The 18,786-nt window shown below is 33.4% G+C and overlaps 1 protein-coding gene across 10 annotated transcripts in view; it reads left to right on the top strand.

Moving 5' to 3' along the window:
• The window catches only part of LOC127725357 (2'-5'-oligoadenylate synthase 1A-like), a 308,747-nt gene that overhangs the window by 35,740 nt on the left and 254,221 nt on the right, over positions 1-18,786 (top strand). For 4 of the 10 annotated variants that reach the window (XM_052232291.1, XM_052232288.1, XM_052232289.1 and 1 more), the window contains exons 1-3: positions 1,061-1,173; positions 3,560-3,749; positions 17,374-17,562. The exons of the other annotated variants lie outside the window; for them this stretch is intronic. In XM_052232291.1, the coding sequence (XP_052088251.1) occupies positions 1,139-1,173; positions 3,560-3,749; positions 17,374-17,562 (414 nt within the window). In that variant the 5' untranslated portion in view covers positions 1,061-1,138. Of the gene's footprint in view, positions 1-1,060; positions 1,174-3,559; positions 3,750-17,373; positions 17,563-18,786 lie in introns of those variants that run through there. 10 annotated transcript variants of the gene reach the window in all.

Here is an 18,786-nt window from a genome sequence, read left to right as displayed (position 1 = left end):
GGACTATTTAACCACACAGACATTCAGGTTGTTGTAATACTTATTACTTGAAAACTATCTGTTCCATTTTAACCATCAAATGTTAACAATACACACAGTATATATTTATCCTCATCTGAGATTCAACTTTATATATAGGAAATTGTCTCATTTTACTTATCACTCCTTTCTTTTAATGGTCTAAAATACTTCCATAACTCAACAAGTCCCCTGGGAAAGAAACAAAACACAATTTTAAATAACGGACCGATTTAATCCCGAATAAACATAATAATTTGACAACCGTGCGCGCCATAATTACAATATGACAAACAAAATTTGATATCTCGTGCGAATATTTGAAACAGAAGACATAAGGGCGGGGCATGGTGTGTTTGTGTGACAAAACCTACCTGGGAGTTCTTTATTGTCCTGATGGACAAAATATTAATGAATTCTCCTGAACTGATCATTCCTGATATAATATCTGCCCTGACAATAGTCAAACTCCAACTCCAAGTTCCAGTCAGTTTTCAACATCTGACTTCAACACTGTCCAGGTGTTATACTGACAACACCTTATCTCAAGACTAGTGTTTCTAAATTAACCTGCCTAACCAGTTTCTAACCTTCACATTACCTGTTTGTCAAACTTGATTACTTTTGTTCTATTTATAAATCACTAAGATTTAAATCCAGGTAACACTCAAAGAAGGATAACTCAAAAACTTTACAGATATAGCAAAATCAAATAATAATATAGTAAAATGACAAATCAGTATGAAAAGGTAGCTCCATGTTATTTCAAGGTGTCTTCATAGTACACAAGAATATCTTCATGACAAAGTAAAATGACAGAATGGTATGAAAAGGTAACTCCATGTTAAATCAAAGCGTCTGTAAAGTATATAAATTTATCTTAGTGATATAGCAAATTGACAGAGTAGTAACAGACACATGTCGTAATAGTATAGAAAATTTGCTTCATGTTATATCTCAACCCTTAATGATATGATTACCGCTATCATAAGGCAACTGTGGCGTTCCATAGTATTAAATCTATTTACATAATCAGTTGCACTGGAAAACGCATTTGTGTATTTCTAAGTATTGACAATGTATTCTAAATATAGATTTGATCAAGATAATTTCCAAATGTATGGTAAATAGTTTGATCCAAGAACAAAGTAAAAGGTGAGTGTTACATTTCATTTGATGTAATTTTTAGTATTTTTTTTTCTTTGTTAATTACCATCAATAACACCATTTTCGTCAATATTTATATGTAAACGTCAACTCGTACGTCAAACGACATATTTACTTTCGATTGCAAGTAGGCCATGTAAGTCTTTCGTCTAAATTTGTGGATGTCCCGGAAGAGGTTATTCTTTTTACGTGGATTGGTATAGGCACTGGCAAAATAGTTTTCCGTGTTAAAAGGAATAGATTTTATGTTGATTCGGATATAAAATTGTGATACGTCAACAAACACATTTATTACGCATAAATTCTGGTATGGTCTGGTATAAGTAAACACGTTTGTCAAAATTGCATCCATTCAAACAGTTAATTAAATTGATCATAGCCATTAAAAAACTTAATTAGCAATTTTATTTTTTATGGTGGCACAACCATAGAGCTTAAAAGAGGGTCCATGTAGGAACAGAAATTAAAAAAAAAAAATTGAACTTGACTGTTGCATATATTCAGTTTTCAATTTTAAATTGAAAAGTAAAATCACAAAAATACTGAACTCCGAGGAAAATTCAAAAAGGAAAGTCCCTAATCAAAAGCTCAAACACATCAAACGAATGAATAACAACTGTCATATTCCTCACTTGGTACAGGCATTTTCTTATGTAGAAAATGGTGGATTGAACCTGGTTTTATAGCTAGCAAAACCTCTCACTTGTATGACTTTTAAGTAAAGTTACATTACATATAGGAAATTATGTTATTATTCCAACTGTGAGCTGTGAACACGCCAAAACCAAATATATGTATGTCATATGTTTAGGAATACACAAAAAAAGACAGAAAGAGTGCGAGAGATAGTGGAAGCATCACCCTAATTCTCTTTGATTTATAGGAGGTTATACTGTATATGTAGTCTGTGAACATTTAATTGAAATATTTCTAAAGATTGTTCCTAAATTGTGATGAAGCCATTTTTAAAATTAACACGGGAAAGCATTTGAAAAAGGTTTTGTATCTGGTGTTTTATTTTCCCTTACAATTTTCTGGACATTAATGGGGGTTTTATGCCTTTTTCAAAACCTTATATAAGAAATAACATGAATTTCAAGTCCATTTGGGATTTTTCATTAGATTTGTACGCCATTAATCAACCTATTTTTATATGTACAAGTTATAATTTTAATCATATTCTAGCGAAATTAGTGCAACAAATCCGAACTCTAAGGAAAATAGAAATTAATTCAGCTAGACAAAAGAATTAAAACTGTGACAATGATCCGTAGAAACAGCACTACATAAAAACACATATTAAATATATGTATGAAAGGGATTGAATCATCAGATCGACACTGAGTACAGCAATTTTACAACAAAAGGTCAAAAACACAAACTGCCGACTCGCAGTTACTGAACGACAGTACAAAGCTAATTTCAACTCATAAATAAAGTTTTCCAAGAAAATATAAATCTGTACGTATACACTGTAATGTAATTTAGTGTAAAGAAAAGACGCCATAAATGGTCTGAGAAAAGCAGGACCTTTTGCAATGCAAACATATAAGTATCGACAGGATGTAGTAGCATAGGTGTTAATAAAGACTCACCAAAGATACCAGGCTTATAATTTGGTAAGCCAGACATGCGTTTCGTCAGCATACATTTAATAACTGTATACCGATACATAATTAGAGGTTTTTTTTAATTTATTTATAACTCAATTTTTTGAAACCAATACATTCAAACATATAACAGACCAAGTATAACTGTTTATATTATATTTATTCATTTAGAGCCAGTGTCCTTAGGTAAATTTCCGCGGGATAATTAGAGTATTCTGGATTATTGAAAGTAAAAATATCATAAATGTAACTGTAAGTGTTACAATTTTTTTTTTTTTATTAAATTGAATTTAAACGAATTTTTACTTAGTTTAGCCATAAACTATTCTTTTCAGAAAAAGAAATTTAATCTCTCAGTCTTGAACAATGTTAGGGCCACCTGTAATAACATGTCTATAAGGATCATATCTTAATGTTGATGCTTAACGCTCTCTTTTTAAAGGATAATTATTTTCTATGCTGACATTAATGTAACTGAAGTATAATTAAAAGTTTAATTTCTGTTCAGTTAATAATACTTATATGACATGATCGTTGGTTCTGTTGTATCAAAATAAGGAGAATAAGTTTTGAAAGGGTCATTTATGTCTATATGTTATTTGTTTTGTTTTGTATAAATACTATCCTTCGCAACATTTGTTTAATGATTTATTGAAAATCATTACCCAGTCACGTTGTAATTTATTACTTGCTTTGTCAAATTATCATAACTTTTTTTTCATTACTCTTACTTTTGTCATACAAGTATTGTTTACAATTTACAGAATACTATTTCGTGTAAGCTATCTTGTGTCTGTCAGCATGGTGAGGCAGTTTTCGTGGAAATATAGAAGAGAACATTCAACGCAGTTTCCCTTTGTTTGCGACATTTGTAGACACACGAAAGGGAGATTTAAAACCCTAAAGGACAAGGAAAACCACGATAAGATGACGAGTAGACATAACCGTAACTTTGTAAGTTGATTATTGAAGCTTACGTTTTGTAAAGTATCTTTTGCTAAATGTGTCTTGTTCATAATACAAAAATGTTATGATCGAAGCTGAGAATTTTGCAAAAAAAAAAAATCAAACACACGTCGTCAAGAATAGAAAAGTTATTAGCAATCGGCACTTCAAAAGAGACAGTCAAATGAATGTCTTCGTTCAAATACCTTTCGGAATATGGATCAGTGTATGTATTGTTTTATCTTTTTGTTTTTATCTCTTATTAGTCTGGTTATACTTACACTAGTCTGGTTTTTAGCTCACCTGGCCCAGAGGGCCAAGTGAGCTTTTCTTATAACTTGGCGTCCGTCGTCCGTCGTCGTCTGTTAACCTTTACAAAAATCTTCCCCTCTGAAACTACTGAGCCAAATTTAACTAAACTTGGCAACAATCATCATTCAGGTATCTAGATTAAAAAATGTGTCCTATGACCCCGCCTGCCAACCAAGATGGCCGACATGGCTAAAAATAGAACATAGAGGTAGAGTTTTGTCTATTATTTTGAAAACCGTTATGAATAGAGAAAATCTGCCTGGAGCGAAATGTACAAAATGTTGGTCTCTACCAAATGTCCATATACGTCAAAACTGTCAGACGACTTCTTATAGGAGTTATTGCCTTTAAATGACAAATTTTACCATTTTTTTTTCATTTTTGCCTACTTTCTTGAAAATTATTATAATAAATAAAGAGAAACTTTAAATTGCAAAAACGATCAGCAAGACAAGTTCTACAAATAAGTCTGCATGGTCGAAATTGTCAGTCGACTCCTTATTAGAGTTTTTGCCCTTTGATGACGATGTTTTCAAATTTTTATGGTTTTTGCCTTAAATCTTAAAAATAATAATAGATAGATAGAAACTTAAATAAGCAAAAGTGATAAGCAAGACAAGATCTACAATCAAAACGATATGGAGGAAATCGATCTACAACCCCTTATTTTTGTTGTTGCCCTTAAATGACGATGTTCCATTGTCTGTTAACTTTTACAAAAATCTTCTCCTCTAAAACTACTGGGCCAAATTTAACCAAACTAAGCCACATTCATCATTTAGGTATTTCGTTAAAAAAAATTGTCCAATAACCCCGCCTGCCAACCAGGATGGCAAACATGGCTAAAAAAGAACATAGAGGTAAAATGCAAGTTTCGTCCATTATTTTGAAAACCGTTATAAATAGAGAAAATCTGACTGGAGCGAAAATTTCAGATGTTGAGCTCTACCAATTGTCTATATACGTCAAAACTGTCAGACGACTTCTTATAAGAGTTATTGCCCTTAAATTACCGAATTTCAAAATTTTATTTCATTTTTTCCTACTATCTTGAAAAATATAATAGATAAAGAGAAACTTTAAATTGCAAAAATGATCAGCAAGACAAGTTCTACAGATAAGTCTGCATGGTCGAAATCATCAGTCGACTCTTTATTACAGTTATTGCCCTTTTAAGATTAAGATTTTTACCAATTTTTTGTGTTTTTGCCTTATATCTCAAATATTATAGATATTATGATAGAAACTTAAATAATCAAAAATGATAAGCAAGACAAGATCTACAATTAAGATAACATGGAGGAAATTGTCCGACGACTCCTTATTGGAATTATTGCCCTTAAATGACGATTTTCGCCATTTTATTTGCCTTTTGCCTTATATGATAAAAATTCTAATAGATAAATAGACACTTTAAACTACAAAAATGATCAGCAAGTTAAGATCTACTAAGAAGTCAAATTTTGCCGATATAGCTAGTAGACCGTCACTCTTTACAGCAGTGATTGCCCTTAAATGAGGATTTTTTTTTACCGTCTTTTGTGTTTTGTGTAAAAACTAAAGAAGATAGAGAGAAACTAAACAGACTAAATGATCAGCAATACAAGATCAACAAAACAGAGATTTTTGTCATGCATTCTATTCTAGTCTACATTAATGTTGGAGAGTGTCCTTTGTTGAATATGCACATAGACCAAGGTGAGCGACACAGGCTCTTTAGAGCCTCTAGTTTATTCTGGTTCTGTGGCATCGTAATTCTCGGCGAATGTTAGTTTAAGCAATTGAGAGTCTGTTGATAGAAACAAAATGTCTTAATTTTTGGTCGTAAGGGGTGCATGTAAATTATTAAATAGCTACTAAACAAACATAGGCGACGCATTAATTTTATTCTGCTCAGTTGAAGACAATTTAAACGGACTAACAGTCGAGTCTCCCGTTTCATGTTTAATATAGGTTATCTTATATTGTTGTCTCTTTGACACATTCCCCATTTCCATTCTCAATTTTATCATATACCTTTACGTAGTGCTGCACCACTTTCTAAGAATTCTCTGTTAAGTATTTATAGGCATAGATTTTAGCGGTTATGCTAGTCATGTATTACCGTATATATCTTTAAAAATATATAAAGCTGCTTAAGTTATTTCAATTGATATTCTATAGTGTGTCTTTCTATGTTTCGATGTTACACTATCGTTTCAGATAAGGGTGAAGGTTTGGCACCATTAATAACGTTTAAACCCGCTGCAATGGTTTGCACCTGTCCTAAGTCAGGAATCTGATGTTCAGTAGGTCAGTAGTTGTCGTTTGTTGATGTGGTTCATAAGTGTTTCTTGTTTCTCGTTTTTTATATAGATTAGACCGTTGGTTTTCCCGTTTGAATAGTTTTACACTTGCATAATCCTACTGTTAAAAAGTCGATGCCTCTGCAGGTGGACTGTTAGTCTCCGAGGGTATCACCAGCCCAGTATCAAGTACCTCGGTATTGGCAAGACAATACGGATTTTGTGTTATTAAGATTTGCTGTTACAAAATTTGTGAAATTATTTTAGATTAAGGAACATTTCGCCCTCATGCAAAGCTCATATTCCTTGTCCGGCTTTGGCAGTAGTCAATGCCGTACGTATAGATAACTTTTTCCAGCGTTTTTTCGTTTTTAAGATTACGTAAAAATGCATATCATTATTATGATGTAATAATGTACCTGCTATGTTTAATGTAATACTGCATTTTACTTTATGATTGTTATGTAGTATATGCATTTAAACCCGCTGCATTTGTTTGCACCTGTCCTAAGTCAGGAATCTGATGTTCAGTAGTTGTCGTTTGTTGATGTGGTTCATAAGTGTTTCTTGTTTCTCGTTTTTTATATAGATTAGACCGTTGGTTTTCCCGTTTGAATGGTTTTACACTAGTAACTTTTGGGGCCCTTTATAGCTTGCTGTTCGGTGTGAGCAAAGGCTCCATGTTGAAGACCGTACTTTGACCTATAATGGTTTACTTTTATAAATTTTGACTTGGATGGAGAGTTGTCTCATTGGCACTCATACCACATCTTCTTATATCTATTTGATACTTATTCAGTTTTTTCTTTAAATTATGAAAAAGGCACAACTGATCTGATAATTTATGAATTTATAAGTATTATGAATATAAAGAAAAAACGAAACAAACAAGTCGTATTCAGTTTTATTAACCAATTACTTAAAATACATTATGAATTATCCGTTTATTACAATTCAATGTTTCTGAGAACTGGTCATTAATACAGGTCTAATATAAGGTATATAATTATTTTTTTCTTTGTGCATGTACAGTAATTAGCCTATATAGATATTTATATCCAGAATAGTCAACCATAAAAGATTATTTCGCATAGAGTCATAAGTCAAATAACGTTTTAGGGTTGACAATTTTGATATGAACCGCTTCTACGAGGTGAATGTTTTTTTCATGTTTTTATGTTCAGAAATATGTACCATTATGACTTACTTTCGAGATATTTAAGTTTGAAATTTTCATATTTCATGAACAAACACAAAATATCATTTTTCAATACCTTTAAGAAAAAATAACACAACTTTCGAAGTCCATAAAGTGAAAGTTTACTGCGTTTAAATTTCTGAGAAATCATATATTTATCGGAAATAAAATGCCAAAGACACCTATTTGCTAATTCAACTCATACAATATTGAAGAGCTTGCCGTTGCTACTCAGATTTGTAGTAAGTCATCCATGTCTGAGCAAAAGATTGATAAGCCAGGGTTTTGTAAAATAGCTACTCATCAGAAATTACCAAGATCTAATAGATAAATATTCAGTGTTTACGTCATTAATAATACGAGATGTTTTTGCGTTATATATTCTACATGTAAGTGCTGAAGTTGTGAACCTTTTTATTTACTCTATGGTTTTCCCTTTATGTGTCTTTATGCTATTATATGTTCCTTTTGATTGTATGACTTTGACGTGACACGGTATCTATTCATTCAGCAATCGGGTTTTTTTTTGCCTTTGGCGTTCCTTTGACAGGTGAGTCCAGAGGTGTGATGATGACGTTTTAGGAGTGTTTTTTTCATTTTGTTTTCTCTTATCTTTATAGTTTTCTAAATTTGTACTTTATGAAGAAAGTGTTTACTTTTTACAGTATGTACTATTAACAAAAAAAACTTTTTTGTTGGTGTCTTTGTTAGATTTATTTGTTTGTTTGTTTGAATTTTTAGTCAATTGTGTTGTATGTCTGTGATGTATGTTCATGTAGCATCATTCCAGCAGCGCCTAAATATGGATTATATATCACCCAGTTGACTTGATAGAGGGTTTCTGCTCACAAGGAAGCTATTAAACCAAGAGTTCCATGTGGTAATTTTAACATCATCCCTCTGACAATTTAACGGACGCCATCACAAGTTGGTTGACCGTTATGGAAAATCTGTTTCACAGATGACGACGGATATGTTCCAATCGTCGTATGGATTCACTCATAGGGTACTCTTTGGATATAAGAGGGTATTCTAGAACCAGTTGTGAACATGATACGGATTATGTTCTTCTCGTATAATTTATGACGGCATGATACTAAACTCATAACGGGTGGGATTGTGGTTGAGTTTGATGAAGACATAATCTTTCGACAAGTTTAATTGAAGTTTGGAGCTTGTATGTAAGTAACTGCTAGTAGTCTTTTGTTAATTTATGTTGATCATTGTCATTTTGCTTAATTTTTTCTGTTACCTTTTCTTACATCGAACTCGGACTTCTTTCAAACTGAGTTTTACAGTGCGTTTTGCTGTGTTTTTCTTTTATCCAACATTGGTTAGAGGTACATGTATTGGAGGTGGTTGATATCTCACAAAACATGTTTAACCCCGTCGAATGTTTGAGCCTGTCCCAAGTCAGAAATCTCTACCCTTGTAACTCTTGTGTGTGTTTTTAATTTAGGTTCATTTGTATGTTTCGGAGTTTAGTGTGGCGTCCATTCCGCTGAACTAGTATACAATATTGGTAAGGGACCAGCCACTCCCTTTTTCCCCAAATGTGACCTGCAGAATTAAACTTATCACCGGGTTTGAACTTGCATGAGCAACACCACGGATGCCACATGTGGAGCAGGATCTGCTTACCCGTCCGGAGCACCTGAGCTCACCTTCAGGTTTTGGTTGGGTTAGCGATGCTCAGTGATGCTCAGTCTTTAGTTTACTATGTTGTGTTTTGTGTACTGTTGTTTGTTTGTCCTTTTCTTTTTTAGCCATGTCGTTGTCAGTTTATTTTCGACTTATGAGTTTGAATGTCCCTTTGGTTTCTTTCGCCTCTCTTCTAATGTCTGTCTCCGAGTTCAGTATTTCCTTGCTGTGTTGAAGACGCATTGGTGGTGACTTTGGGCTGTTTTCTGCTCTTTGGTCGAGTTGTTGTCTCTTTGATACATTCCCCGTTTCCGTTCTCTTTTCTATTGAGGAGGTTTACACAAATGCCAAATATCAAAAGCTTTGGCAACAGTTTGTTTTATTAAAGACAAAATCATGTCATTTCTGTTTTATTAAAACGAGTTATATGTAGCCAGTTTATGGGAAGTAATCTGCTCCGTTAAGTTCCCAGTGATGAGTAAAATTCAGCACGGTATATAAAACTTATAAACTAATCTTTGGTAAGAAATTATGATGACAATGGTGAATATGACTGAAACCCTTGAATAAATGGAGAATGTGTCAATGAGACACAGATGATTCCCCGCTTGCATATAACGTTATAAAGGAACATAAATAGAGAGCAGTAAAAGTTACGCAACCCAAATTCGACCTTGATCGTTGTTTTTTTTTTTTTTTTTTTTTTTGTTATAAGCAGTTTACAAGTTTCATAACAATTAGTTGAGGCAAACCAAAGATAGAGAACCGGAAGCGAAAATTAAGCAATTTTTCCATATATAATGGGACATAACTCCGGAACAGGCAAAATCGAAATTAATCTGTGTGTTGTGGTAATTAGCAATGTGTTATATTATTTGGTTGAGGCAAACTAATGTAAGAGAGCGGAAACTAATGTTGGGACGTACGTACGGACGTATGTACGCGGCGAGGGCATACAAATAGCTAAATCCATCTAAGGTCAACTTTACCTGAGGGAGTTTAAAACTAAATTTCTTATATTTTAAAATTTTTAACGGACAATTTATTAACGGACAATTTATTGCATGTATATACTATTTCATCCGCAATCATCAAATTTTAGGTCATGGACAGGTTGTGATATTCGAAAATACTAGGCGTTGAAGTCACGACACATTGCAGCAGTGTCACGCGGTCATGTCCATCTGCATCAATTTATCAATGACATTCACACGATGTCATTCACAGTTGCGGATTCATGGAAGAGGTCATATAGATCGTTCCCCTATTGATCGCAAATACAATCGTCCAAACTTTTATTTCGCATCGCTTCGCTCGGCGCTATATCTTAAATCATTGGGAAAAATAACCCCCTTTCAAAAATGCATAATCCTACTGTTAAAAAGTCGATGCCTCTGCAGGTGGACTGTTAGTCTCCGAGGGTATCACGGATTTTGTGTTATTAAGATTTGCTGTTACAAAATTTGTGAAATTATTTTAGATTAAGGAACATTTCGCTCTCATGCAAAGCTCATATTCCTTGTCCGGCTTTGGCAGTAGTCAATGCCGTACGTATAGATCACATTTTCCAGCGTTTTTTCGTTTTAAAGATTACGTAAAAATGCATATCATTATTATGATGTAATAATGTACCTGCTTTGTTTAATGTAATACTGCATTTTACTTTATGATTGTTATGTAGTATATGCATTCAAACCCGCTGCATTTGCTTGCACATGTCCTAAGTTCGGAATCTGATGTTCAGTAATTGTCGTTTGTTGATGTGGTTCATAAGTGTTTCTCGTTTCTCGTTTTTATATAGATTAGACCGTTGGTTTTCCCGTTTGAATGGTTTTACACTAGTAATTTTTGGGGCCCTTTATAGCTTACTGTTTGGTGTGAGCCAAGGCTCTGTGTTGAAGACCGTACTGTGACCTATAATGGTTTACTTTTATAAATTTTGACTTGGATGGAGAGTTGTCTCATTGGCACTCATATCACATCTTCTTATATCTATAGACATGTATTAGTAAATACAGACGTAATAATGTGATGTAATTGGTACGCAGTAGTGCTTCGTAAGGAAGTATGATATGCTGCTGTAGCACAAAATTAGTTGTTATGGTAAAAACAATACAGTTTAGCAAATGTAAGCTAGCAGATTAATGCACCACGTACTTATTTTTTTAAAATTGTAATTAGCCAAATTGGTGCTCCCTACATTGAAGCATTTTTTGTTAACGTCTTTGTTTTCATTCAACTTTTCTTTTCTTGTTTGGTTATAGATAATTGTGAGGTTTTCTTCATAACATATAAATGGTTATGAATTAAGATTATGATACCGTTATTAGGTGAAAATGTAAAAATGTACAAATATTTTGATCGCTTGAATTAAATACATTCTAAAATTGATATCATTGATACTCGTTTTTCAATTCAATGTTTATATATTATAAAGCGCTGAACACTGTGCACGCGGTGTTGTCTCCATATTCCAATAGCATGAGTTCGAATCCCGGCGAGGGAAGAAAAAATGTGTGTGTAACATCAATATTTAAGGTGATCCTGTATTTATTCAAAGTATAATTTGTTTGTTTTCTTTAGATTCCTTGAAAATATATATGTGTTTAGATGACTTTTTTTTACACCCTTGTACTAAGTTCAATACTGACAAAACACGCATTGATGTATCTTTTTGAAGATTTGAATGACACCTAGGATAATAGGAATACATATTTTTTATTTATGTACACTTATTACATTCCATATGGGATTTTTCTCAAACTTTTCTTCAATACCCGTTTGTCAAATACAATCTTGTAAGTTTTTTCTTCTGCACGAGTGATAATGTTCGTAGTTTTAATTTCACGACATATTGTTTTCCTTCTCCACATCTTTCATTGTTTCAAAGTTCAGTTCGAGTGAATTCTTGTTGTTTAAAGTTATTCCTCGGATTTTACAGCATGTTAAGATTCCATCTTAATCGGGCTTTTTCAGTTTATAACCATAATTATAAGGTCCTCTCGTTATAAAACACTCAATTGTATTATTTGTGTTTCATCCGTTAGATCACCCAAATAATCACCAGTGTTTGGCATCCAATCCCCAGGTTTAGAGCTGAACATTCATGGAATCGGTATCACAATATAGGGCTCGCTCTTTGAAGCTTTCTAGATATTTATATAGTTCCAGACGAGCCTGTGTTGTGGTATAGGCTGTTATTACCATATTCGTTCTTTCGGTTTCTTCAACAAACTTTGACTGGTTAATCCAATGAATTCTGACCATATCGTCCGTTACAAAACTGACCTCTTGGACTTCTTGACTATCACTGGTCAGGATATTAAAATAAACGGCGGGATCTGTTAAATATGTTGTACGTGGTAAATTTAATCGTTGACTAAACTTTCACCAGAACCTGTAAATAAAATAATATAAATGAAAATAAGTTTAGCTAAAACAATCTCTAATTCAATTAAATATAGGCAACAGTAGTATACCGCTGTTCAAAAATTACAATTTACAAGTACAAATTTAAAACATGTGCCTATATACTTTAAGTTTTTTTTTATTATTATCATTATCTTGTATAATGAACAACTAACCTGTTAAGCATTAATTTAGCCAGTTGTCTAAATCCTGGGTTCCAATTCATGTTTTGTGCATCAAGCCTTCTTTTTTGAAGTAGTCATCTACGTACTTTTGACGGTCTTCTTCTGTTTTGCTCCAATCGGGCCACCCACTTGCCTCTTGTTTGATTTTTAGAAATGTATTTAAATATTTTGTTAAATCACCAACCTGTCTTATAAGTGGGTCATATTGTGAAACGTTTCCAAATGCCAGACTTCATATATTTCTTCTATCTTATAACCTTTTTGTACGGCATTTTTGTTTTTGTCATTAACCCAAGTACCTATCAAAGCTCTGCTATCGACGTCATGGCAACGGTCTTCAGTAACACCATCTTCCATACAAGTCCGACATAATCCAAACATCAGTTTTCCTCTTATTCTAGCGGGAAGAACGGGGAGATATAAATTATTCGTTTTGACCACATTTTTGGCAGCGTGTGCTACTGCCTACCTCTTTTGACATACATTCTTCACATACTCTATGAACCACACATACATTTGGCGTGTGCTTTCTAGTACCACACCACGATTGTTTGCAATTGATGCATGTTTTCTCCTCTGTGGTTGGTTTATATCCACGATCACATTGCAGTAAATCATCTTGTCTACATTCAAAATCAAAAAATCAAAATTTTTTTGACTTTTCCTTCAGTAAACTTTGAGCAGCTGACTGGTCAATTTCGTGTGTGCTCTGTGAAAGGGAATTTTTTTTTGGTTTGCTCTGGTAACATATAACATTGTTGACTCTCGAGAAAGTAATCTTTACAAACTCTACAGTATTGCTCGCCACACTTGTGAGGTGTTATGTAATTTAGCATATACAGACTGACCACATTGGTTACATCTAAAGTAAGTGTTGCACGTTGACTGGCCTGAATTACTTCTTTCTTTGTAGAAATGTTGTTACGAAAATAGCGATTGCAATCCTCACAATATTTCCACTGTTCTTCCTGTACATCATAGATTTTATAACAATGGTGGCAGGAATTATTACATGCATGACGTTCTTTATGGTCGTACCCCTTGTTGCATATCGTACAGTAGTAACTTCGGCCTAGAAATGCTGGCATTTTAGTGATGACATCATAGTGGTTATCGTGAAGGTAGAGATAAATTTTCTTTTCCGCTTCTGGTCCTTCATAAATTATTGCATTAAAATGCTCTTTCGAGACAACGTGTATTTGATATCCGTCTAATACTCATTGAAAAGACTTTATATCGTCTATTTCACATCTACGTAATGGCATATCAGCATTATGGTGTAACTTTTTGGCTAAATTAATTTGTATATTTCTGCCCTTTTGAATTGAATTCCATTTTGCATGCCCATCTTATCTAGCTTTGGCTGTCATTATGGCTCTGGCGCAACATAAGTCATCATTGTTTTGAATTTGGGGAAAACATCTTTTTTCCTCTAAAGTTTTTCCCAGATCCACATATTGACATAGTTTTCCTATACCACCAGATGGAAGACTTACATGTATGAGTTCTATTTCCAGGGCTTCATCCATCACAAATTGCTCGTAAGACTGTAAAACTCTTTCAATTTTAGTCAGAAATCGCTCTGCATTCAACTGGGATAGTTTCATAAACGGCAAAGAGATTGGAAAGTGGAGGTCTGGACATTGAACTGATAGTCGAACAATTCTGTAGGTTTCACAAATTCTGTGACATCCTTTATCATTGAATTAAAAACGATGCGGAGACTCCTTAAAATGTTCGGAATCCCTCTCACATCTAGCTCACGAAATGCTACTTTATATCTGGTCGAAGTCGTGTTAAATTTGGGCATTTTCTGAGTTCCAACAGCACTTATTGTGTACGAATCACTTGGGTCGTCATATTTTGTTATTTTCCTTTTCATTGGGGTCCATCTTGTGTTGCTTTCCTTTTTACACCTACACCAGACTGATTATGAAAGTTTTGTTTATGTAAGGATAAAAGATCCGGATGACTAAACACCCTTTTACATGTCTCACACCTATAGAACTCTGAACTGCTGTGTTTTCTTTCATGACTCTCTAAGTTATCCTTTCTGTGAAACCCCTTGTCACACACAAGGCATCTGTAGACGTCTTGATGTCCTATTATTCTTTTATGTTCATCAAGTAAACTGCGTTTGGAAAATGTAGCACCACATTGTTGAAACTCATATTTTCTTGACATCTTTCCTCGATGATGATCCAACTCGAACTGAAGAATATCTGTAAAGAAAATGAATATATAAGAAGTTGAATATTCACTTGTATAAAAACAGATTCTGAACGAAATATTTTCATTCCTAATTTTGTGTTTGAAGTGAGAAGACGTATAAGTGCCCTTATTGTTCAGTGTGATTTTCCAGAAAAGACTATATGCAAAGACACATGAATAATATTGATGAGAAGGAACCTTCAAAAACAGATTTACAATCTCTTAAAACATTGCAACGTGTAGACAATGTCATTTTAGTTCACCCTTTTACTATGATGTTGGCTTGATCAACAGGGTCGGGAAAAACGTTTTGGATGAAAATGCTCTTGGAGATAGCACAAAGCATGACAAAACCATCGACAGAGAGGATAATACGGTGTTATAAACGATGACAGCCATTATTTACTGAATTGCAACAGACGATCAAGAACATTACTTCCGTTCAACGATTCATTTATAAACACTAAATACCCTAGTCTTTTGATAATAGATGATCTAATGAAAAACGCAACGAACAGTAAAGATGTGAACGAGTTATTTGTCGAGCGAAGCCATCACCGTATCTTGAGTGTAACATGCATCGTACAGAATGCTTAGTCGACAGGAAAGGAAAATAGAACGATGAGCATTTATAGCTAGTACATAGTTCTCTTCAAAAATCCACGTGATCAAGTTACACCTCCTGTATTTGCTAGACAGATGTATCCAAACAATTCAAAAAGATTCATGAACAAATATACTGAAGGAATTAAAAGACCATACGGATACCTGTATGTAGATCTGAAGCAGAACACACCAGAAGAAGGAAGATTAAAAACTGATATATTTAATGAACGAAATTTATAGGCGGAAAGTTCTAAGGTCATAATTGGCGGTTGAGGTGGTGGTGTTGGTATGACGAAGTATAAAAACGACGAAACTAACATTATTGATCATTTTGAAGGTAGACGTACACGAGAGCAGTCGCTTTCTGGAGACTTGTCCGAACTTGTTGAAACTAAAGAAGAGAAGATGCTTTCCTGTGACGAATGTGGGTTAATGTTAATGGGCATATATTACATAACAATCATATAGTAAAATGTAGTATTACATTTAACTTATATTATACATTATTACATAACAGTCAATCAGCAATATGCATTATAACACAATAGTTAATTAGCATGTGTATTATTACATCATAATAATAATCGGCAGTATTACGTAATCTCAAAAAAACGAAAAAAAACGCAGGAAAAAGTGGTCGATACGAACGACCTTGACTACTTTTAACTATATTTTTTTTATCTATTTGGCTTATAGCTTTTCACCTTTTTTTTTTTTTTTTTTGATTTTCAAATATTTTGGCCTCGAGCATCACTGTAAGACACATTATGTTGAAATGCGCATCTGGTGGTAAAAAGCCCAATCTTTTATATAGGTGCGAAAGTCGAGGATATTTTAATCCCTATATTGCACGTTTAAAAAAACATAGCAGTGGATACAATTTACTCTAGGATTTTTTGTGAAAAAACTACTTATTTAAATTTGCAAGTTGCTATTTTGGATGCTCATAGAAAAAATACAAATGTTGCAGTTTTGTCCAAATTGTGACGTTTACATTTGCATTCTGACTTAGTTAAACGTGTTTTAGTATACAAATGTAATGGCATCGTTTAGCAAATCGTGATTCCTCATTTTACCCGTATTAAAAGCAGCATATTATTGTTCTAAAAAGCTATTTGAATAAAAAAAAAATCCTTATTGGTATGGATTAGGTAACGCTATTACGAACAAAAAACATGTATAGAAAACCAATACCAGCAACATATTCAATATTCAATTTACACTGTGGTTTGATTGTTATTGGATATTATACGGCATTATGGACAAACACCTTGGCATACATAAAGATGGTAAACTGCTAACTGATGTAGCGTTCAAGTGTAATTTTGAACAATTTGTCTTTTTTTTATCAAAGGTTATGTATTACTAGATTACGAATGTACTCGTGTTTGTCAGTTTTCTTTGTGTAGAGTTCAGTTCATGACCCCGTTTTTTCAAATGTGGTGGTGTCGATAAACGCATTTTCTTCGCTTGAAAATTCAGATGTTATATATATATTAATGACATTGCTATTGTGAAATAGGTCAACGTATTTCCTTACTTTGTTTCTTTCAAAAAAAACTCGTGGTCAACAGTGAAATTTAAATTAAGTGACTTCATGTATATATTAAGGAATTTAAATCGAAAGTAAAACTTTGATAACGTCTTCTTTCCTAGAAATTGAAATATTGGTCATATTATCGACGCAAAACTACAGCCGAATACCTTTTTCAATTTTTACAATCGACTGTACATGATAATAAATATCAATATATTGATATTGTGTCCACTTTTGATATTTAATTTAGAAAACCATGGCAATGGCAAGTGGTTCAATTGATTCTATTCGGGATGAAACTGATTTGGAAAAGTTCATCAGAGACCATGTCCAAACGGATGATGCCTTCAGACGTGTATGTAAAGGTGTCATTAAGAATGTCAGTGATATTTTGAAGAATAACATAGAGGGAAAATACAGACCAGATGAAGTCTTAAAGGTGAGAATATGCAGTCACAACCACATAAAAAAGATGCCAGCTCCATTGTCTGGATACACCTAAAGCTTGTTTAAAATGAAAGGTATTAAAGTAATAAAATAATGATATACGCAATAAAAACTCATCAAGGATACCAGACTGATGATATGGTATCAAGATGCGCGTTTCGTCCAATTTGTCTCATCAATGTCGCTCGAATCAAAACTATTTGAAGGAAAAAAATATCAGGCTCATAACTTGGTACACTAAGTGGGGATACCACGAAACGTCCACCTGCATTGGCCTTGAACTAGCGATTGTAAAAACTAATTAGAGATATCAGGATTATAATTTGGTCGCCAGACGCCGGTTTTGTCTTCATTTGACAAATAAGGTGCGCTCTAATTTAAACCTATTTTTTTTTCATTTTCGTGGCCACTGGGAGTTACCGACATATAGCAGACAGAAAATTTGAAGCGAACTAAAAAAAAAACAACTTAGTAGGTCATAATTAGTCTTTTAATGCGCTTTAATTTTCAGTTTATTAGCAGAATGGTTAGTTCCCTTTTTTGGCAGAAAACTGAAAAAGCTGACTGAAGATAAATATGAATGCTGCTGAATTTTTTACAAGAAAAATGCAATTACAAGTAACTATAGACAAAACTCCTCTTTTTTAGTTGGATGATTAGTCTATTCAAATTTGTTTACCCGTATGTGTATATGAATGTAAAATCTTTTAAATGAACTACATTTTTGACATAACAAAGAAATTTCATATACAAATTTTCAAATGTTGTAGCAATTCACAAGACGACATATTTTGTGTACATTTGTTTCCCTTTTGTACTGATTCATTCTATTATTTCCCAGATGCTTTTTAAGAAAAAACCGAAAAAGACATAATGCGATCTTCAAGATTTTTCATACTATCTTTGAGAATTTCTGATGGTACAGCATACTTTGGACACCACTTAAACAAGACCGAAGCATATGAATAGAGTACAATGTTTTGTAGTAACGCTGTTTCCAAAGTTTGTTCTTGAATCCGAAATCATGCTATGAATATTACAATTTTAAATTCCTAGAATAACCAAGCGTGTAATAACTTACACCACGAACCCTTATTTCATATTCTGACCCCAGAAACAACATCATCTAATAGTTTGTTCAACTTAATATACGGTACCAATTTTGCGTGGTTTCCTAACGTTCACAAAACTTGGGGTTTGAATTTCTTCGTAAACC

This window comes from Mytilus californianus, unplaced genomic scaffold, assembly GCF_021869535.1.
Source record: "Mytilus californianus isolate M0D057914Y unplaced genomic scaffold, xbMytCali1.0.p SCAF_15, whole genome shotgun sequence".
Taxonomy (NCBI): Eukaryota; Metazoa; Mollusca; class Bivalvia; order Mytilida; family Mytilidae; genus Mytilus; species Mytilus californianus.
This window is presented reverse-complemented; position numbering and strand designations above follow the sequence as displayed.